Raw genomic sequence first — 23,064 nt, forward strand, 5'->3', positions numbered from 1 at the left:
TGAATAATGAGTATGTTTCTAAAGTGGAAAAGACCAACGTAAGGAAAATTAACTGGCAATGCTCTAGCATACTGGCCCTTAGATACTGGTTTTGTCTTTTCTGCCAGTAGAAATCACAGGTGTGTATGATGAGACCATATACACAGTTTTGTAGGAAAAAAGAGGAGATGCTCAAATTTCTGCATTCTTTTTGTGCATTAACATGCTAGTTTTTATGATTGTTAGTAAGCACTGTGGTCAATTCTGATTTATTCCCTCAGGTCTGAAGAATGTAGGCAGACTTTCCTTTTAATAGCAGAGCTTTGGGTTTACCTTATGTGTTAATTATAATACCTCAAGATATTCATTCTGTGGCAAGCATGGTTTTGTTTGTAAGGTAGTCCATTTTTTCACAGTTCATAGTAAACTTTTGGAGACCCAAACTTTGTTATGAAGTTGTTTCTTCATGTTACTTTGCTGACTGCTGAATTTCTGAGAGAAACTGCACTGTTGGGGCAATCCCTTTCAACAAGATTTTACAGAAATGCAAGCACAGTTTGTAAGGAAACAACAGCATAAATTCCAACAAACTTGGTTTGAATTTTTGGTGATATGAGGATCCTCCAGATGTTGGAATTGAATCCACTGTGTATTTTGTGTCTACTGATGTAAGGTACATGAGATCCTTCTTTTTCTGTTGACCTGTGCTGCCTAACCTTCCCTCTCAAACTATTTTTCTGAATTGCCTATCTTTCTGGAGCTAGAAAACCCAATGAGAGAGAAATCAAGTTAATCAATACAGCATTATCTTCATATTCTTCTTAATTTTCTAGTTTTCTTCTTAAATTATTCTCTGTTCTGGTTGTCATATATATATATATATAAAATATATATATCTTATATATATATAATATGGATAGATATATTATATATATATAAGATATATATAAAATACACTAGTGGAATCCCACCTACAGGAAAGAAGGTGGTATGCCACATTTTTCACATCATCACCATAGAAGAATGGTTTTCTTGTATCTTAGCTTGAAAGAATGACCCAAATATGGAAGGAGTCCATGACTGGGAGACATAGGCTTAATTTGGATTGAGCACATTCTTGAACCAATCTCCAAATCCCTTTGTCCCTCAGTCCCTCATACAGAAAATTGGTGTTTGGATTTTACAGCCCTAAGGGAAGAACATGAGGGAGCAAAGGGACATATTACACGTGTTAAAGTCAGATAAGCAGGCGGAAGTTGAACCTAGTAGCAATTGTTACCCTTTCTTCTGGCATCTCTCAAAAATGCTTGTCATTCTTTATTTAGGTATATTCATTCTTTAAATCAACTGCTACTAGCTGAAGATACCTAGACAACACTAAAAAATATGTTCTACAAAAAAAATGAAACCATTGAAACATTTGTGATATCTTTACATGCAACATATAATGCACCCCAAGAAACCTCTGAGTTGCAGCTGGCTCAGGTCCCTAAAGTTATTGCACAAGTCTGTTGCCATAGGACTCATCATGCTTCTCTCTTACGTTTTTAAGTCAGCCTCTATAGTTACGTAGCTGGTCGTTAGGAGGGAGAATGTCTGGTAAAATGTGTGGACTTCAATTACTTTTCATAAGATCAAGATCAAAAGAAAAGTCCTCTGCTGTGATTTTATTTTTTTCCCTCAGTCCTCGTGTAGTACTTTATACCATATAAAGTCTTTTCAAAACAATTTCTAGCATACCAGCAAGTTCTCTAACTGTCTCCCATGGCACAATGAAATATTTCTCATCTGGACCTGCTGTGTACTTTCTTTCAATATTGTGATCCTCTTTGATCACAGCAATTGGACAAGGAGTTCAGATACTTTCTGATTTGTCTCCCACTCCCATCTCTACTGTTTTCCTTCTTGAAGGCTATTTTAATAAAAAATAAGAATGTGTTCAATGTAAAAATACTGTTAATACCTTAAGTAGTGTGATTTTTTTCTAGATTGGTCCCTTTTCTGAATTACTTCTTTTCTTTAAAAGACACAGTACTGCAGCAAATGTTAGGCTTGTTTCATTTCCAGCAGTGTGTAGCTACATCCTTTAGTGATAAAAATTAAAGCATCCTCTCCAGAAGGCTTCTTTTTCCACCTCCACTGTACTTAAAATTTAACTGTGTGGTTGTGCAGGCACCTTATTTTCGTGATTTTGCATAGAAAACAACTCTTCTTTAACTCACTGTTTGAATTCTTCCCAGTAGAACTTTGCATATTTACAGCTTTTTGTGCAGAATGTGAACAAAAGAGTAAAATGGGCTAAGAGACCCCAGCAGGTATTAGTGCATGGGATTGCCTCAAAATGATTTATCCCATGTGGACTAATTTCTGTTCACCCTGTGAACAGAATTCCACTTCTTCAGACTTTCTTCTCTGTGTCTCTGGTAGTGGAACTTTAATGTGACTCTCAGTGGTTTGCAAGCACTCACTCAGGTCACTTCTTTTATTGTCTTCCTCATTATGATCTACATTCCCCACGTATAGACTCTCATCCTTGGATGTCTGTCACACTACTCATTCATGCACAGGTTAGCTATAGAATTTGCTATATTAAGACTTAAGTGTGGCTGCTGGGGGAAAAGGCAGGGTAGACCTTCTGAAGGAGAGGTTGCTTCCAGATCTGCATTGTCTGGTGATTTACTCAGATGACCATCTGTAAAAGCTGAATATCTGATAGCAAGATTGGTGCCAAAGTTCTGTAGAGTCCTGATATCTTCAAAATTCATCACTGCCCTGCACAATATCCGTTCTGATTTTTTTGCCATTGCCTTCTGGCAGAGAAGACGCAAGGTGAATGCCCAAGTTCTATTTCTGCCAATGGAAGATCTAATTTCGGAGTAATATATAAGACAGAAAATATCTGTTTACTAAGTAGAAACTACAGTATATTTCAAAGAAGATACTGTTGTCATTTACTATATTGGGTTTTGTGTAGGAATAGCAAGTACTCAGAAAACAGCTGAAGGAACTGGGTCATGGGACAAAGCCCAAAAACTGAATGCAAGTTTTACAATGCAAGCATCATCTCCTAATGTAGTTAATACTACAGTTACTCATTCAGGGGGTTGTTCTGCTTTTCTTTCCTTTTGCTCAAAAGCATGAGTTAGGATTATTTGTCATCTTTGGCTAAACTTATATGATATTACATGGAACGGATGTGACAGACATCACCACACAGATAAGGATAGCGATTTGCCTTTACCTACAGGTCATTAGGACCACATGTTTTGACATCAGTAGTTCTATCCTAATTTGCATCACTTACAATATTACGAATGTTAGAGCACTGATAGAATCCTGCCAGTTCTTAGTTCCAGAATGAGGATGAAGCCTAACACAGCATCCTTTAAGTTACCTGTCCTTCCAGGAGGCTACCTTCTAAAGCTTTTGCAGTAGGTAGCCATTCCCTGTGGAAGTGAGAAGTGGAAAACACTGCATCTGTTCTCATGTTGAAGGGGAAAAAAAAAACAAAACATCAGTGAATACAGCAGGAAAAAAAAAAAAAGTGCTTTCTCTGTGTTAGAAAAGCCATCCCACAGCACCACCTAGCAGACATTGTTAGGTACAGATGTATATGAATAGACTGAGGACAAGCCTGAAAGAATATGGAATTGATCAAATCTTTAGAGTGTAGTTTCAAACTACAATTCCTCCTTATAGTCTAGCTCAGGGCATTTATACAAGCTAGGGTTCTCTGTCATTCCCTCATGTATTCATCAGGTATTTGTAGCCTAATGCAGCTAGTTAATCTCGGTGCATATTCAGTGGAAGGGTTCTTCAGTTAGGTTTTGTTTTCACTCAGGACTTGTGATTCTTGGTACCAAGTATTTTTTAAAACACCAACCTTAATCGGAATGGTGGTATTATTTATTGTATTGCAATTGATTGATGTTCTTGTCTGTATTAGTCCAAAGCACCAAGGCCAGAGCTGCCCAGCATCCTGCTGAGAAATATTGGGATTACAGATTTTGAAGAGCACTGGGAGCACAGCATGGTCCTGCCCACTGCAGCTGGGGAAAAAGTGGTAAGAGAGTAGTTAAGCTGCAGCTGCTGGCAGCCTCTGTTTGTAAGAGCAGTGTCATAGAGGGAACCAGAACTTGAACTTACTTTTGGACTGCAAAATATGAAGTATTTATTTGTGCAGTTGTAGCATATTTGAGCCTATCACCTTTCTTGTAGTACTTGATTACTTTTTCTCTTCTGGTTGCCTTGAATTGCCTTTTAACTTTCATCATGCTCCCTAATGGAAATGCCCACTTGCGGAGAACTAGCTAGGTTCTTCAAGGAAATATTCAAGGATGAGCTGATCTTCATATGAATTGTGTTGCGGATACAGGTTAAATAAACATGACTCAAGAATGGAAAGGAGTTGCAGGATTTTCATCTTGCAAACCTTTTGAGTCTGGCATTATACATGAAGGGAGATCTGCTTTACTATTCAGAGGTAGTACAGAGAGATTTCTGGCATTAGTACTGAAATCCATTCCCTTCCAGGTTCTGAGATCTTATTTTCCTGGTTACAGCAGGGTACTGGCTATCAAGACTCTTAATTTACTACATAGCATTGGGAAAACTTTTTTATTATGATTATTATTATTCAGAGCCAAGAACTATACAACTAAATCCATATGTGGACATGTAAAATATTCTGACTTTCAGATACTGTGAAACATTTTACTTCTATTAAAGGAAATGTGCCTATGCAGTACCTAGGAAAATAGAGAGAACTACTTTTTCAGGTACTTCTGTGATCACTGTGATTATATCTCTCATGCCCTTCACACAGTTTTTCTCTCATACTTCATTTGTGAAACTATTCAGATGCTTAAGTAAATATTCCTTGTCAAATGCTATGAAAGCCTACTGTGAAACTTTTTCAAAAAATTAGGAAAAAATAACAGCAAAAGTAAGAGTTCTGTGTGATTCTTATTACTCTGACTGAACTTGCTTTTTCAGAAACTCTACTGAGTTGAAAGGGTCAAATCTCAATTACATTTCCTTTGGCTAAATACACAGGAACCATTCCCATCAGACATTACACAGCTACCACAGAGCACTTCACTTTAGCTTTCTGAAATACAAAGGATCACGTTAGGAAGCAGTTTATTTTATTGCCTTTGTGAACTGCTGCCCTTCATTAGGCCATCATTGTATCTTCTGATTTTGCCTGCAGTCACTATTGACTTCAGAAGAAAGTGGAAGTAATCTGTTGTGGTTACTTCAGGAAAGAGTTGAGTGGTTTTGTTTTATTGATTTTTTTTTCTTTTTTTTTTTTTTTTTTTTGTCTTTCTCTCCTGCTTTTCTGTCTCTACTGTGTCCAAAGAACGGAAACAACAGTCCCAAAATGATCTCTGATGCAAGTCAATTCACTGCTGATTATGAGCTCATACTTCTGTGGTTCAGCTCTTTGAATGACTGTGGCAATTATTTAGCTAAAAGTTACTCAAGTCCCAGATGCTAAATAGTTCTCAGATACTACACCACAAATACATTTCGTTCTGCCAATAATGAAACTGAAATACATGTTAAATAATGTCACTATAAACTTTGGCCCAGGCAGTAGCTTGATCAAAGGTATTTCATTCTCAGGTTCATAGTAGTCTGGGTTCCACAGCTCCGCCATCTGCTCTCCTGTCCTGGTTGCTGCTACTGAAAACCTGTCAGTACCTTGGTAGCTACAGACTCCTGGCAATATCAACCCTTTTCATCCCAAAAGAAGGCTATTTAATTTCAGTCATCTCATTATATTGCTGTTTGGTATTTTTTAGTTCTGTGTATTTGGCAAGAATTGAAGATAATTATCATGTAATTTATGGACATCTTAGACATCTCCGTGGGCATCTGGATCTTAATGCATGTAGGACTGTTCTGTTATGCCAGAGTTACATGACTAACAGGAGACTCTGACTGTTCTCTTTGTACCTGTTTCTTCTTTGCCTGATTGAAAACCAAGCACTCATCTTTTCAGTTAATGTGTTTAATTTGCTGTTGCAATTGAGAGAATGGGTGTGAGGGCTTATCTGGCAAAAGTGAAAGGAACGTAGCTTGGGGCAGAGAAATTACATTATCTCCTTGTGTGGAAACCTCAGTACATCTTCTTTTTCTGAAGAGATCCTAATGATATTTCTTATTTTGCTTTTGAAAGTGATAGGAAATTTACTTAATGAACTATCTTTGTGTTTTTTAAGACTTCATATTAAGTTTGTAGTACAGGCGTGATATTTTGAAAGTCTTGTTGCTCTAGTTAGATGTAAACTGAAAAATAAATAAAAAGTTATTGTGATAAATTTTCTTAATTTGCAAATACATGTATTTGCATATACATCAAATACGTGTATATTTGCAATATGTAGACATATTGTAACACTAGCAAAAGCACTGCCCTGACTGTAAAATTCTTTTATTTTCGGATATGAATAAGCTAAGTTTATAAGGAATGCAGCCTGCAGAACAGATGGGGTGAACCTTAGCATTATGCCTGGGAAAGCTGTGACAAATAGGTGGTGATTGCTGGAAAAATACGGCTGCTGTTGATATTTATCTATGCTCCTCAGAATTCAGCTTTATTCTTTAACTTTATTTGGAAAGTTGTGCAAAAGTAAATAAATGAGTCTGATTTTGCAGTCAAAGCTCTGCTTCTGAGTTCCTTTTTGTGCCTGATAATACTCAGAAGGTTGAGAACAGAGAAAAGTCTTTAGTACATACGTAAAGTGAAACACTATTGGTCTTAGTGTTCCAGTAATAAGTGGAGTACATATCCTCTCTCTTTATTAGTTATTCTTTCAAGTAAGGTTTGTGGTAGTTTTGTTCCATAGCTTTATGTCTGATGATTCTTTCAACAATTTTATTGTTTCAGTAGTTCAAACCACTAGTATTTTGCTTTTCAGGGTGCCTAAAAAGGTGCCTAAACTGTTAACAATTATTTGCTTAAAATATTGCAATAGAGAACATATTAAATATTGAAAACTTTGTTAATACACTGTCTCTAACCACTTCCATACGTTTTATACATAGTTTATTTTCCCTTTGTGCTTTTCTTTTTGTCTTTTTTTTAAATTGAAATATATTGTCTGTGAGATTGTACAGGGTCTGTAAAGAACTGCCAACCATATCATTAAACTTACAGGGGTTTTCAGGTGAAGTTACTTAAATCCAGCCATAGTTTTGGTATTTAATATAAATACTTTTTAATGGAACTGTTGAAAGAACAAATTTCACGTGCATAAAACCACAGAATAATAACAGAGTAGTTTTTCACTGTACTTAGAGACTCAAATATTTTTTTCCCCTAGAGCCTTTGAACTCAACCTTGATATTATTTAAACAGGACATCGTCAAGGCCGCTAACTAGTAAGCTGTTTCGTGAGCAGTAGAATTAATGAAGCAAATTGTTATCCTTCTCCTTCCTCGGCTTTTCCTTCCCATCCCACACCCTCTTGATACTATCAATTCTGTTGCGTGTCCTGTGCCCTTTATGTGCCATTGGCTTTACATGCTGTGGCTGATGGGAACATACATGAAGACTAATCTTTTAGCTAGCTCCCCTTTAAAATGGCATGCTTTTGTCTGAAAGAATCTCCAGCTTGGGGTCTTTTCTAATGCAGTTTGCAATTACTTAGGAATGTAACCCAGCGTTACTGGCAAGTATGACTGAATTCAGTGGGAAGATGCCATAGTTAGAGGGAAGAGTTAGTCTACAGATGGACAATGAAAGAGACAACATGGCTGTCTAAGGAAGTGAAGGTGAAAATGGAGTGTTCTTCATGATTATTGTGGGTTTGTGCCGGTTTAATTTTGTAAGGAGACTGAGAGCAAGTACTTTAATACTTTCCTTATTTCTGTGTTACATATGGCTTTGGTCATAGCTCAGAAGAGCCACACATTTTAATGGTGATGACTTTCACAGGCAGGGACAGGGTCACCTTCAAGTTCCACCTGAACTACTTTGTACATTGGAGGAAAGCTTCAGTTTCACATGAGATGCTGCTCTGTAAACATTCCCCATGTCAAACGTGGAAATCTGAGGCTTGTGTTACCAGGAAGTTCTCTTTAGCATTACCTACAAGCCAATTTGTACAAATCAGAAGTCTGGCTATGATAGGGGATGGTGAAGTGATGTGGTAGTGGTTTGCTACAGATAATTGATGTGGAGCAAGTTACTTCCTTTAAATAGTTCCTCACTAATCCCTCACAAAAATAATACAGCATTGATTTCATCTTAAGTCAAAAGCCAGCATTCGGAATGAAAAATATTTCTGAAAATATACTAGTTTGACTATTTATTTAGAGGCTTAAAAAATGAAATAAAAAGCAATGTTTACTTCTTTCACATGCCTTCCAAAATTTCTCAGTATTGAAGTATTTCACAGAGATAAAATGTGGTGAATCACTGCCTGCTTCATAGAACTATGGCTTCACTTGATTAATTATAGATACCTTTCAGGTTCTTAATTGCGAAGCATGAAATAAGTAGCATGCTGGTACCATCTTATTATTTTGAAGTAGTAACAGTTTGTTTAGTCCCTTTTCTTTTAAAAATTGATTTGCTTTTGTCTTGAGTAGTGACCTTATATTAATGTCAGATGCCTTCACAAAGCACAATGGCAGTCAGCTGCATAATGGAAGCTAAGAGAATATGTTTTGAAGGGGATTTTGGAGAAGGCAATGAAAAGAAAGTCCTGTCTGTTATTAAGCTCCTAAAAACTCTTTTCCTCCCCTCATTTTTTTGGAACACAGCTAAGGAAATATCAACTTGGCCCTGCCCAAGGAAAAGAAGCTGCTGAAATTGCCATTCTCCCAAACCTTTCCTGTTGCCAGAGGTTCAGCCCAAAGCACATCTGTTGAGGACAGCATAGTTCAAGGCTAGCCTCATACATCAATGTAAAGAGATGGTGGGAAGGCTCAGCATGCAACGCTTCTATCATTATAAGAAGGAAAATAAAAATAAAAATAATAAAAAAAAAAACAGATGCCAAATAGCCATAATCATATTTCTCATATGTAGATGCACATTCAGTTCATATAATCAATACAGCAGTACTCAATGGTTATACTTTAGTTTTCAAATTTATCTGTTATGTGGAGTTCTAATTCCTTGTGATTTCATATCTTGTTTCTTATTTAGTATCAAAACATGAGTATCAATGTTCTATCTGTTGCTGAACAGATTATCAGTGTCATGTTCAAGAGAGACAAGATTATTTTTCATTCATTCTACTCACCAGAAATGTACATTTTATTGAACAGCGTGACTGATTCCTAAACACTGCTCTTGTTTAAAATGTGAGATGTACTCTCTAGCTACTTGTGACCTACAGACCTGCCCTGTAGATCATGCACTTGCAGTAACTTTGAAGAACTGACTTGTCAGTATGTTTCAAAGCGCTAAGTTGCATTAGGATGACATAAGGTATTTCATAGTTTAGATACATTTGGGGTTTCTTATGTTTATTTTGTGTTTGTTTGTTTTGTGTTTGTTTGTTTTGGTGTAGGACTAGTTTCATATGTAACCAGCAGAGGTTACATTATCAAATGAAAGGAATAGATTTCACTGGACAGTCTTATTCTATAATCTCTAACATAGAAATGCTAGAAAACCTGTGCTGTATATATTAACTATTTGAGGTACATGTTTGTAGAAAAAAAAAAAAAAAACAGAAGAAAAATGCGTATTCCTTATCAAATGGTAACACATTTCATGCTAGCATGAGTTTTAACAAGATCTGCTTCTCATGTTACTGTAGCTTCTCTGAATGTAGGTAGTGTTCTGTACCTTATTTAAGATAATATAATCACAGTCTTTACTGAAAGGGCAAGTCTAGGTGTACTGATGACGTTCATTTGCCTGGAGTTCTCGAACACACCAGCATTTGGGAAGGGTTAATAAAAACACAAGCAATTTGAAGCTTCACACTTTCAAATGAGAAAAAAGAATTCCATTGTTAATCTTTATTCTATTTAAATCTTCAATTCCTGTTCTGAAAACAGGGTAATGGCAAATTTCCCATGAAATAATTTTGTTTTCTGTTTTGCAATAGAAAAAGCTAAAAATATAATAGAAACCAAACCCGTGTGGTTCAGAAATTTCTGAAAGGTCGAAAGAGAAAGACATTCAAAATCAGGGAACACCTAATGGCTCTATGGTTTGGGCCTTTGACACAAAAGTGTGATAATACCATCTCAAGAGTCACCTGACAGTAGAGTTTGATCCTGTAGTGACCTATAATCACCAGGTTCTGTCCTCTTCTCCTTTCTAGCTGAATAACTGTATGTAATTTTGAGACACTTCTCTCACTTTGTGTGCTTTTCTTGCAAAATTGTATGTGATCTCAGAAAAGCATGATTTCTGATTGTTTCATGGGATGAGAAATTCACTTCCCCGTCTTACTTAGAAGATCATCATTCCAAAAGACAAGAGGGAGAAACACCCAAAAACCCTGTTAGCATTTCCTGTCTCATTCCAGGTTCTAAAATGCTTAGCTTTTTTAAAATCAACATGTATAAGATGATGTGGCAATTGCTGTATGAAAAATAGTTATTTCATTTGTTCAGTACAAATGGCTTAATATAGGGCCAACTTTCACCCCGAAAATATTCTTTTAAAGCTCCCGTCAGAATTTCATGTATTCATCTGAAGGCCATGTTGGCCTATAATAATGTTTTGATTTGTTGTATGAATTGCTTGCTTCTGTGTACAGACTTTTTTCATTTTTCCCCATTCTGCTTCTGGACCATGATTGATGATGTAAATAATCATTTCCAGGCATGAATCTTTTTTTTTTTCTTTTTTTTTCTTTTTTTTTTTTTCTGTTGACCAGTCACTAATCACTACTTGCTCATCTCAATGTTTTGTTGGTAAGCCAGATGAATTTCTTTTTAATGGCCTTCTTTCTCTTCATGTCAGAAATCTCACCACAGATAAATGGCAGATGCATGCCACATATGTAACAGTTCACAGACCTTATAGTCATTATCCGGTACATTTAAAAAGTTCTCAGAAATTTCGTTTTAAGAATAGTAAATGCATGCATTTCTCTGCCATCCCTACCATTACATGGTCTACAGAGAGAAAAACTAAAAGGAACATTCTGAATTAAAAGATTGTTTAATTGATATTTTTTGAGCATCTGTCATTTACAGTAATAGGATTTTTCATCTTGATAGAACTGAGAGTGCTAACGGGAAGAGAAGTAATGTTAGCCCTATTTATCTTCAGAATTAATATTATCCCCATTTTAGTTGGAATAAGTAAGGAACAGTGTCTTGACCAGCTGGTCAAACAGCAAATCATTTCTAGTTCATAGAATCTAACCTAAACTGATAATCAGATTTCTGCACTGTCTGTACCTTCTGTCCTGAGCCTGCAAAGCACTTGGCAGTGGTAAATCTGCCTTATTTAGGCAAGATTTGGAGAAAGTTGGAGAAAAAATCCCAGAATCTCAAAGCAATATCTTGCATCATATTAATATACAACTGATGCTCAGCCAGTCCCCAAGCAGTGGCAGCCCACACGACCAACTCCCCACTGTTTCCAAATTTTGTTTGCATTATGTCATGCCGTATGAAATGTCCCTTTGGCCAGTTTTGGTCAGCTGGCCTAATTTTGTCTCTTCCCAATTCCTTGTGCCCCCATAGCCTTCATTTTGCAGTTGTCATTCTTATTCTTCATCTGTGCAGAGGATTTCAAGAGTTTATGTTTGTCTCAGAGTAAGGGCAAAAGTATTCCAGATGCACTTTTGACTTCCAGGGAAACTAAGCAACCAAATTATCTGGTAGAGTATGGGAAACTGCCACAAACTACAGACAACTTATTCCAGAGCATTAGCAAGACAAGATTGCCCTACAGGTCATTAGAGGGAAGCCTTCTACTACCCTACCTCTACACTACTACTTCAAATCTTCTGTTGTAATATCAAGAATGGGAAATGTGCTAGAGCAATACCATTTGATGTTAGAATTTGCTTCTAAGACTGTTCCTTTTACAGCATCGAAGTTGAACCGTGCTTGGGAAGTAGTTTCAATTTTGAAATTACTGAGGGATTACAGCAAAGCAATTGTGCCACAGCAGTATCCTAAGAAACTCTCCTGTTGCCATTACAGTGGTAAGAGTTACTGTAGCTTACACAAAAGAAGTTCAGACTGTAGTGATGCAGATGTTACTATTGGCTAATTGCACATCTGGTAGAACTTCTTGCTTCAGTTGCCTGCAAAAGGAGCTTGAGATGTGTCAAACCAAAATTTTTTCTTTGCCTTTTGTACTTTTTCAACACTAGAGTGTTCTGCATATAGTAGAATGGTCTATGTTAATATGATCCCTTCTTCCAGGACCTCTTGGAGAACTCCCTCTTGCACTTTTAGAGCACACTGTTATCTAAAGAAAACACTCGTATCTTAGTCTAAATTAAATTTCTCAGTCTTCTCTACCAAAGGTCAGAGAATGGAAAAATGTGTGGTGTTTTCTAGCTGTATTGTAGTTGTCTACTTCTAGATTGACATTTTTTGTCATGGAATACTCTGAGAGGTATCATCAGTAGGTATAATGACGTTGAGTTGAAACATGAGCTAAGGTTACGGGACCTTCTTACTGCAGCCATCTCTCTTCCCTGCTTCATTCTGTTAAAGAGACAGATGGGTGCATTTGCACACAAGTATTCAAAACTAGACCTTTACACTTAAAAACAATAATAGTATTTTAAAATAGTATGAAGAGAATTTTTCAAAAATAAAAGATAGGGAATATAAATTGCATATTGCCTTCATCTTCTTTGCATATGCATTTACTTGCTCCAAAGAGGTTCTAAATGAAGCTGTCCAAAGGTGTCAACCTAAAACATGTTCTCTTTTGGCCTCCATTTGGTAATCTTGCACCAAATGCCAAGGGAGATTTTCCCAAGCATCTCACAGCCTGATTCTGGCTAGAATCCCAATCAACTTGGAGTACAACCTGGGGTATACATGAATGAGAACTTCAGAGTTTAGTCCAAGCCTTAGGTCATCTGAGTAAGAATGAGATCCTTTATACTTGGGTCTAGGACCAGCAACTTGTTTCCCATCCAGAAAGGTCTTTCCTCCTCTTCTGAATAGATTGTAGTTTTGTCCTGCTGTGAAACATGAAACTGAGCAGAACTGCAGATGCAATTGGGACCCTTGCAGGCTGTTACACAGTACTGTGAATCTTCACATCTCACAAGCAAGAAGGATTTTCAACTTTCTACGCACCTCTCACCAACTGGTTTGGCACTTCTTACCCTGCATGTTACTTCATTGTCACTTCTGCCTTCTTGTATCTTTCGACATGATGAGTGCATTGCCGACTAGACAGAGTCCATGTTGGGACTAGGCCTCAGGTCATTTTGCCATAGTAAATAATTAGTGAAGAATTGGATGCCTATTTCTCCTTTAAATTTGAATGGTGTAAATCCAAAGCAACTGCAAAATCCTCAGTGAAATACTGAGTTTAATCAATTGTGTTTTAAATTTCTTCCTTTTCAAAAATATACCTAAATTTTTAAATCTGATATTAACAATTCTAATATTTTTTATTTTTTTTTAACCAGTGATTTATGGCTGGGACAAACCCTTCCATGGGACATTAATTTTGCAGTCTGCTGCATAGTATGTTTGGCTGGGCCTGTAACACATATCTAATTGTCTAAATGCAGAGAGATAAAAAGGAAAGGGACTGCCAAACTCCACTGTATAACATAAAGCAAGACAGAGGAAAAATGTTTATAATTTTTCTTCTTTCCTTTACAATGATGGCTACATTTTATCTTTAGCCAGAAGATGCTCACATCATTTCCTGTCTCTAAATTGGCTTGCAAACAATACAAAAACATGATATGGCTTTCTTTTCTTACTTTCTTAATACAAGTTTTGATATGTCAGTCCTATAAAATTCAGAAATCCTGATTTAATTCCAGAATGGTTGAAATATTACTTTACTATGCCAGTGGATATCCATCTTGCTTCAATGAGTCTTCTTTTTCAACTAAGCAGTGACATTTAGAGTGGAAATTTGGAATTAATCACAGCAACCAACATTCACAAAGTGGTCATACCAGGGTGTTGGTGTTTTGAGTTTTCGGAGGAGGTTGGTTGTTTTGAGCTAGCAAAGTATATCTCTGCCTCCCTTATTGCTCTTACATTTAGTCCTGATCAAACTAAGTGTGATTGCCCAGTGGATATTAACAGAAGAAGGGTTCTGCTGAAACGTATTCAGAAGTCTCTTTGCAACTAAGCAAGAGTCCAATAGGTCCCAGAAATCATCTTAAAAACCTTGAGTAAGTTTTTAACAATTCAAATGATTAGAGGTGAAATAGGAAACTTATTTTTATTGCTCCCATTACCATGCCATCTGGGTACATTATGTAAAGTAAAATAATACCAGTGGCTGGCATAAACTCTCATGATTTCACAAATTAGAGCAAGAATGTCAGTGATTTGCTGTTCTTTTTTTCCTGTTAAATAATCTCCCTGTGATGAGATTGGCAGTTCTTTTATTTACAGTGTAGTTGTTTACTACTGAAGTTATTGAGAAGATGTGTGCAGCAAACATATTTCATAATTCACTTGTGAAGAAAGGTTTAAAGATCTCCCACTTTGAAAGTCACAGTAATTAATCACAAATGGAAACTTTTTTAATACCTCTGGTATTTTTTAAAGTAGTGAAATAGTCATTCTCATTATTCAGTGAAACCCCTGAAACACTTCCCATTGTGATCACCAGCTCTTAAAATGTTGGCAGTGGCATGCGTTTGCTGCTATAGGCAGGTCAAGCCCACAGGGTCATGAGCAGATCCATTGCTTTGGATGTGATGTAACAAAATCAACGATTTCACATGGAATTTGGCAACAAGTACCCCTGGTACAGATCTCTAGAGACTGCTTGTTGCCATACTGGATAAATAAGTTTTCATTTTAGTGTGAGCATGTAAGGCTCTGGGCTGTTGTTGCACCTCAGGATGACAGACTGTCAGATCTGGTCAACCAACCTTGATTGGCTAAAGACTTTGTTTTCCAAGGAGCAATGCAGCTGCTCAATGATTGCCTACTGTTATTAAGAAGTATTGTATAACTAGTATATAAAAGCCCCAGTTGTAGGATGTGTAGAAAGGCTGTGGGGTCATGAGCAGCTAGTAAGTCTCAACATTGGAGTTTAGATGTTTTGCAGTTTAATTTAGGACTGTAGTATTTTAGTTTTGTACACTAGGTTGATCCAAAAGTAATACCTCCAATTTATTTCCATGGAAACTGCAGTAGCTACAAAGAGCGCAATAATACTATTTGATAGAGCAGATTCTGAACTACAAAATACTGTTTTTTGTCATTGCCATCACTGTTAGCTATGCATTTTTGCCAGTGATGAACATAAAGCTTGCTTGCCATGCTCATTAAAATGTGAGCCAGTGGAGGTGACCCACTGTTTCGCAGCTGCTATGATGACATCGTTGCTGAAGGACACCACCCACCACCTCACTGTGCTAACTAACAGACACCATTTGGTCTCCATAAACATTCAGCAAGCATCAATGAATGCCATTGGGTGCCATTTTTTCCACATGGAGGAATTCAGTGACACACCGTCATTTTGTATGCGCTTCCATGTCAGATGCCATTCTGTCAGACTGCCCCTCTGCTGCCATCTGTCCCATGGCAACAACATATAATGGAATATTGGTGAGAAGGTTCAGTCTCTACTGCCATACCACCAACATTTACCTTTCAAGTTGTGGGCAACATAATAAAACAGGATTCATTACTTTTGGAGCAGCTCTTGTACTTGCCCTTAGTGTCCAAAGCCAAATGAAAGTCTAAAAGTGTCCACAGGTTTCTCAAATGCCATTGTCTACTGACCAGGAAACAGTGTATTTTAAATACAGTTTTATTCAAAGCCAGTGGCCATGTGGACTACCTTTTCACACTGTGTGCCTTCACCTACATCCACCTCTGTTTCCCAGAGCTAACTGTTTTGTGAGGAGCTGGAAAAGCCCTGAAAATCTGCAGTTTGAGTAAGCAAACTTAATGTTCTTCTACTAGCAAAACAGCAAGTGAAACAAAGCTTCTCTAATCACTGTTTTGTTTTTTTTTTTTTTGCCAGGACTGCTCCTGGATGGCATTATTTAGTTGTGCTGTCAACTGCAAGCTTAGTAAGAGCAGGAAACTGACACCTGAAGACTGCACTCCAGCAGCCATGAGGCCTCATCTGTAGGCAGCACTGGGCTGCCCTGAGGCCTGGTGAGACTGGCGGGGGCTGACTGCTTGTTACAGCCTCTGCAGTGGTGAGCAGGCAGGAGTTAGAACAAAAGCATTGCAAAAGCTTACTTTCTGGAAGAAAAAGAGATTTGCAAAAAATTGATGTAAGCTCACTATGTCCCACTGATTGCTCTGAAATAGACACACATGAAACCTTGCCATTGAATGTTGGTATATAAACCATTTGGCTAAGGCATGAGGTTTTAAGGGCCTTTGTAAGCACTATCCAATATTAGGATTTCCTTTCTAGGGGAAGGATCCTGTGCAGATTGTTACACAGCTGCGTATCTGGGAAGAATGCTATTGCAAGAATTGTTTACAGTAATCTGGTAACTCCTACGTTAGGAAGTATTTTTACAAAACAAGTGTCTGGTAAGCACTTGAACGTGAACGTTAGGGAATGCATGGTGGTAAAGCAGAAAGACCGTGGCATTAGTATGCCAGGGAAATGCATAAGTGTCCTGTGCAGCTTTGGGGAAGTGATATGTTGGTGTATCAGCAGTGTGTTTACAAGGTACAATTACACTGTGTATCAGGGGATTTCAGTTTCCTTTAATACGGATAGTTTATGTATTACTGAAGAGTTCAGCAGAACTGTAAATCAGACTAAGCAAGAGTCTGAAAGGACCTGGGCTTTAAAGTTTGTCACCTGGCTGTCAGCTGTGGAAATATCTGATGCAATGATTCATTGGGACTGAAGCAACCTAAATTCAACAACAGAAGATTTTATATTGCTAGCAGTATCTGCAGTTCATTAAGCTCAATTTTGCATGAGAAACCTGAGAAACTAAGGAAATACCTGGGTCGTTTGTTCACAGTAAATTTGGTGTTTATAGCAGCAAGCTGCATTTTAGCTCATTAACTTAAATCAAGCTGTACTACACCTCTCTGAGTAGCAAAATGAACACAGGAGTTTGAGTCTGTTGCACTTGCAGTCTGTTTTAACGTATACACATTTGCTGTCTGTGAGTCTAAAACAATTAACAGTGATTCCTTGCCTCTTAGGAGAGCTATTTAGTGAGTAATTGAAAAAAACAATGTGAAAATGGGAATGACCTAATACTGATAGAAGCTTTATACATACATCCCTGAGACAGTTAGCAATGCAGGATAATTGTTTTTCCCTCTCTTGTGGGTGAGGCATTTTAATTACCAGTTGGTTTTGTTTCAGGCATCCTATCAGCTTAACATAGTGAGACAAAAGTGGGGATTTTCTGGAGAGTGGATAATCTCTACGTAACTGCGTGTGTATCTGTTGGTGGCAAAGGACAGTATAATAATATCATTAAAACTCTCACAAGCTGTTAGATTTGTTTCAGTGCAATATGGCATAGAAATGCAATAAACTTACTGTTATCTGTTCTTTTGTGGCTTAATTCAATCACAGTGGATTGGGAATTGTGTTTCTGAGACCGATGATGTGTCATTTTTAGTTTGTCTTCACATCCATAATGTAGACTGAGAATATAACAGATGTGCCTGAGAATTGTTTCTCTTGGTAATATTGCTCTCAACTGGGTATGCAGAGCCCTGTCTATTAAAATGTCCTCTTTTTTTTTCATGTCTTCTTTCATTGAGCACTCCCTTCAATGTGTTTTTTTTTCACATACCTGATCATGCCATACACATACCTGAAAATTCTTACTCAGCACTTAGAAAATTATGTAATAGTCCTCTCCGGAAATGTGAGATCTGTAAAGAAACCAATAGAGCTTGGCTGTTGGTTTCTAGCTGGAAATGTACAAATTAAGTTTGAAACCATACTCTCAGAGTGCTCAGTTCAAGTAAATCACACATTCTGTGACAAGGAGGGATAGTCTGAGGCTGAAGACATTTTCTTCTGAGTTGTATAAGTAGCAGATATTGTTTTATGTAATAATTTATCCTTTAAATACAATATAAAAAAAAAAAGAAGAAGAAGAATCCACGAGGAGAAAATCATCCTGTCGTGCAGAAATAAATGTGTTGAGAAACAGCAATATATTTATGTTTAGTTGACTAGATTACATGTACATTAATCTTTGGACAGGGATGTTGGGGATAGCCATAAGTGCACATGTAGGTGGGATGTTCAATCTTTTATTATGTGTGGCAGTGTTAAGCTTCTGTGGGATCCATTGACTACTGGGGTTTCCCCGGGAGACTACTGCCAAGTGAATGAAATTTTCAGCCAAATGGCTACCTATCATGTCTTTACTCCTGGCACAGCTTAATCTCTTCTGCCTCTGTGTTACTATCAGATCTGGATTGCCCTGCTTGTGTCTTGCTCAGTGTCATGTAGCACATCTGGAAACGCTGTGGTTTGCTGAATGACAAGTTGTGCTCTTTTTTTCAGTTCCGCCTTGTGGTAAAGACAGCACTGAAGCTGCTGCTTGTATTTGTGGAGTACACTGAATCCAATGCACCACTTTTAATCCAAGCAGTATCTACAGTTGATGAAAAGAGAGGTGAGTAGCCTTATCTGGGGGGGTGCAAAAACCCAGCACCACTGAGATCACATGGCATTTTGTCATTGATGTCAGTGATTGCAGAGTTGCTGTTGTGATGCCTGCCTTATGTGTTATTCACTTGATTTCTGAATTAGAAGTGTATTTTGAATATTCATACAATTTAAGATTGTTTTGAGGAATGAATTACAATGGAAAAGTGAGGAGGGAAAAGCTGAAGAACCATGCTGCTTCCAATACACCGTAGTCATTGCCTCCCCTTCCCTGCACCCGCAGGCAGTGTAAATCCCATTGCATATCCTGACCTTGGAGGCTCCTCTGGGCCAGACCATCTTTGCACTTCCTTCTGAGAAGAAGCAGTTTGATTTAGAAGAGAAAATGATATCTAATCGGTGTAATCCCTTTGAAGACAAAGACGAGGTCAGTAATAGTACAGGCTTTATAGTAAAAGCAAAACCATCTGTTGTTACATTAAAATAAAGCCCTTGAGCAGATATTATACTATGAAATCTGTTACCCTTCAGGCTCATGAGAAATACTTGAATATGCATACTGTATTTCTTACAAATAAATAGAACAAAATTTTTTTTTTCTTATTCTTCCCACAAAGCTATTACTAAGCTCTCAGGGCACTCCGTCTTGATGCAAAACATTCCTTTGCCTCAAGGAGAGTTTTTGAGGTTGGGAGAACCATTGTTGTGGTCTCAAACACATGGAGGTTTAGAGCAACATCCTCTTAGAGGTGCATGATGCCTCCATGCTGAACTTGTTTGAGCAACTTGATATGGTAAAAGTGAAAAGTTGGGGGATGGGGAGAAAGGGGCGGGCAGAATAGGAAAAAGTAGCCAGATTTTGCTTTTAACCATATAGTATCTTGAAAAGAGAATAAAAACAAACTCCAAATTGTTTCCAGTGGTAGAGGAGTAGGCAGGGGTAGTTCAGAATCAGTGTAACGCTTTAAATGGTGTACTCTTTGGGTTGGCTTTCAGTTTTGAATTAAACTAATAAACCATACAATTACATAAGCAGAAAGGTAATTACAATATTCATGTAATTGTGTCTCCTGTTATTTATTTTTACAGCCATTTGTAGTATTTCCTCTGCTCTCTAAACTCCCTAGTATACTCAATGTGTTCAGATTACCATCTGTTCGCATGCAAGTAAACCTCATTAAGGAAAGAGAAAGTAGGACCCTGAACAAGCTACCATGTGCTGCGTACTCCCTTCTGTATTTGTAGAACAATATAGGCAAATGTTTCCATACCCGAGTAGGAAAAGTTCGGTATTCACCTAAGACATGAATGAAGTCATGCATATAGTTCAATGTTTGATATTAGGAGTATGAGGAGAGGCTTTGTTGGAAAGCTAGAAAAGGGATTTTTTTTCTTCTTCTATATTTAGTTCTTTGTTTTATGTCATCAGTGGAATAACCCTCTACTTTAAGCTGTGGAAGTTCTATGTTTTAAATTACATTTATAAATGAGTGTCTTATAACTGAAGAGTACGTGCCTTTAATAACTGATTTAATGGAGTAGAAGTAAAACGGAAGAAAAGTGATGTGCCTTTTCTTGAAACATTGTCATAAATCCTGCAGGCATATATAATTAAGTTTACCACTGCTTTGAAAAAAGTCCAGTATTTCATGTACATACAAGGTGATGAGATATGACATAATTCCTCAGCATGTGTACCACACATGATTAACATAAAGAACCCCATAATAACTCAGCCTTGTTTCAAAGTGGTCCCATCTGTGGTTTCTATGCAAGAATACATCCATATGCAACCTGAAGTACAAAGATCCATGGAAGTGCCTGATTTACTCTCAGGTACAAACAGATTATTAGTGAGTAAGTGCATGGTCCTCATCATATGGGACACAGCTTTTTGTTATACTTCCATCTAGATTCCTCCCCTCAACTTTTTCTCATTTTGTTGCCACAGTGGAATTTGATCTCTTTTAAGTTTAAGCATGACAGAGCTGTATGGGTTCTAGAAAATGGAGCTGGCATTGCAGTGTGCTTGCTGTCTAGAGCTGTTTTATCGTAAGCTTTCATTTGTACAGAGATTAAAGTCCTGGGGCTGAACTGGATTCTGTAGCATTCTGTTTGTGAATTACATTTCTGCTACCTGACTTCTTGTTGAATCATTAATAAATGACCTGCATTATCAGTTCTCTACTTTTCTTTCCAGTTCATACACAAATAGCCAATACCTATCCCATAGCTATGACAGCAGGCCACATGTTCACATCATATTTAAATAGAAATCAGTAAAAGATGTTGAGGTCTTTCCAGCCTATGGCAACTAGACTGTCAGTCTGTATGTTGGTAATCCTCCTGTATGGTTCCTGCCTGATGTGAAGTTTTCCATGCTTTATACATTAGGTTTGCATCCTGTGTAGTAGTGATGACAGGATTTCATGAAAGGCATGAATGACAGGGTTTTTTTGTTTGTTTGTTTGTTTTGGCAACTCAAATGAACAAACATTTCAAGGTGAAACTGAGAAAGGACTGAGACTTAAAACAATGGGCAGCTTTGTTCAATATACTTTATTCATTTAATATATGCTAATTATTGCAACCCCACTGTAATCCATGTGCTGATGGACCATTTCTGAATGCTCAGAATGCTGTGGTAGGTAGCATCATGGTTGAGGCTACAGTCTTCCTGACAGAGTAGCCACAATAATAGCTGATACCAGTGAAAAACTTGCAAAACATGGTCAAGCAATTTTTGTTTTACCCGGTAGAAGGCAGGAGAACACATGCAAAATTCAAGCTCTACTGTTTTACTTTAGTGAGCCTGTTTCATCTCTTCTGTCAGTTACACCACAAGTCCTGCCTGGAAGTTGTAACCTTATGTGAACGTCACAGTCTGCTGTCATAAGAAGAGCTTGATGCTACACCATCATGCTTTAACATCAACATCAAATCATAGAATCACAGAATCGTTAAGACTGGAAAAGACCTCTAAAATTATCTAATGAAACTGTCCACCTACCACCAATATCAAGTGGTAAAGTAAAAGGCTGTAAAATAAGCAGTTTTTTTACAATTGGCATGCAAAAATTCTATTTCTATTTTTAAAAATAAACTGAATAACATGTAAATATTATGTGCTTTTTTTTTATTATTTTTTTTTACTGCAATTATGTATTTTTAAGTATTTCAGTAGTAAAAGGAAGACTGAGGAAAACATGGGCCCACTGCTGAATGAGGTGGGTTCCCTGGTAAAGGAGGACACCGAGAAGGCAGAGTTAACTGAATGCCTTCTTTGTTTTGGTATTTACTGCTCATATGACCCCTTCAGAATCACAGACCCTGGAGATAAGAGAGTGTGTCTGGGGAAAGGAAGACTTCCCCTCGATCAAGGATCGGATCGGAGAACATCTAGGCCAATTCAACACACACAAAAACATGGGCCCTGACAAGATGCACCCACAAGTGCTGAGAGAGCTGGCAGAAGTGATTGCCAAGCTACTCTCTATCACCTTTGAAAGGTCATGGAGAATGGGAGAAATGCTTAAGCACTGGAATAGGCTCCCCAGGGAGGTGGTTGAGTCACCATCCCTGGATGTGTTTAAAAACTGTTTGGATGTGGTGCTCAGGGACATGATTTAGCAGAGGGCTGTTAGAGTTAGGGTACTATGGTTAGGTTGTGGTTGGACTCAATGATCTTTAAGGTCTTTTCCAACAAGAGCAATTCTATGATTCTATGACTGGAGAAGAGCCATGTCACTCCAATCTTCAAGAAGAGCAGGAAGGAGGAGCTGGGAAACTACAGGCCAGTCAGCTTCACCTCTGTCCCTGGAAAGGTGGTGGAACAGTTCATTATGGATGTCATCTCCAAGCAAGTGGAAGAGCAGAAGAACATTATCAGGAGTAGACAACATTAGAGTGTTCACCAAGGGTTTTCCATGATTTGTTACATTCTGATCATTACACAGAAAATGTCAAGTTGTAGTTCTTAGCCCTGTACTAATTTCCTCAAAGGTTCCTATCTACAATCATATATATATTGTACATCTAATAATAATCATAGTACACAATATACTATATTATGGTATAATATACATTATGTAATATATATTATATATAATATACACTATAATAATCATTCTATACAATACAAATATCCTTCTAGAGAAAAAGAGAAGATACTCGTTTTCCATACATCTTGTATGAGCCTCATTGTCTTACTTCAGCAACCCATGACCTTAGAAAAATCATCCGTTTTTTAGTGCATGGTTTTCCAAGGTGTTTTTTACAAAGCCTTTCTTTGAAGGTGAACAGATTTTTTTCAGTGAACCGTCTTATCACAAAAAAAGTACACTGTCTTGGAA

At 37.5% G+C, this 23,064-nt stretch overlaps 1 protein-coding gene across 15 annotated transcripts in view; it reads left to right on the forward strand.

Annotated features, from left to right (window-relative positions):
* The window catches only part of FHOD3 (formin homology 2 domain containing 3), a 370,010-nt gene that overhangs the window by 227,992 nt on the left and 118,954 nt on the right, over positions 1 to 23,064 (forward strand). For all 15 annotated transcript variants that reach the window (XM_040695607.2, XM_015282358.4, XM_040695604.2 and 12 more), the window contains exon 7: positions 18,608 to 18,719. In XM_040695607.2, coding sequence (XP_040551541.1) covers positions 18,608 to 18,719 — 112 coding nt within the window. The remainder of the gene's footprint in view (positions 1 to 18,607; positions 18,720 to 23,064) is intronic.

This window comes from Gallus gallus, chromosome 2 (assembly GCF_016699485.2).
Source record: "Gallus gallus isolate bGalGal1 chromosome 2, bGalGal1.mat.broiler.GRCg7b, whole genome shotgun sequence".
Lineage (NCBI taxonomy): Eukaryota > Metazoa > Chordata > Aves > Galliformes > Phasianidae > Gallus > Gallus gallus.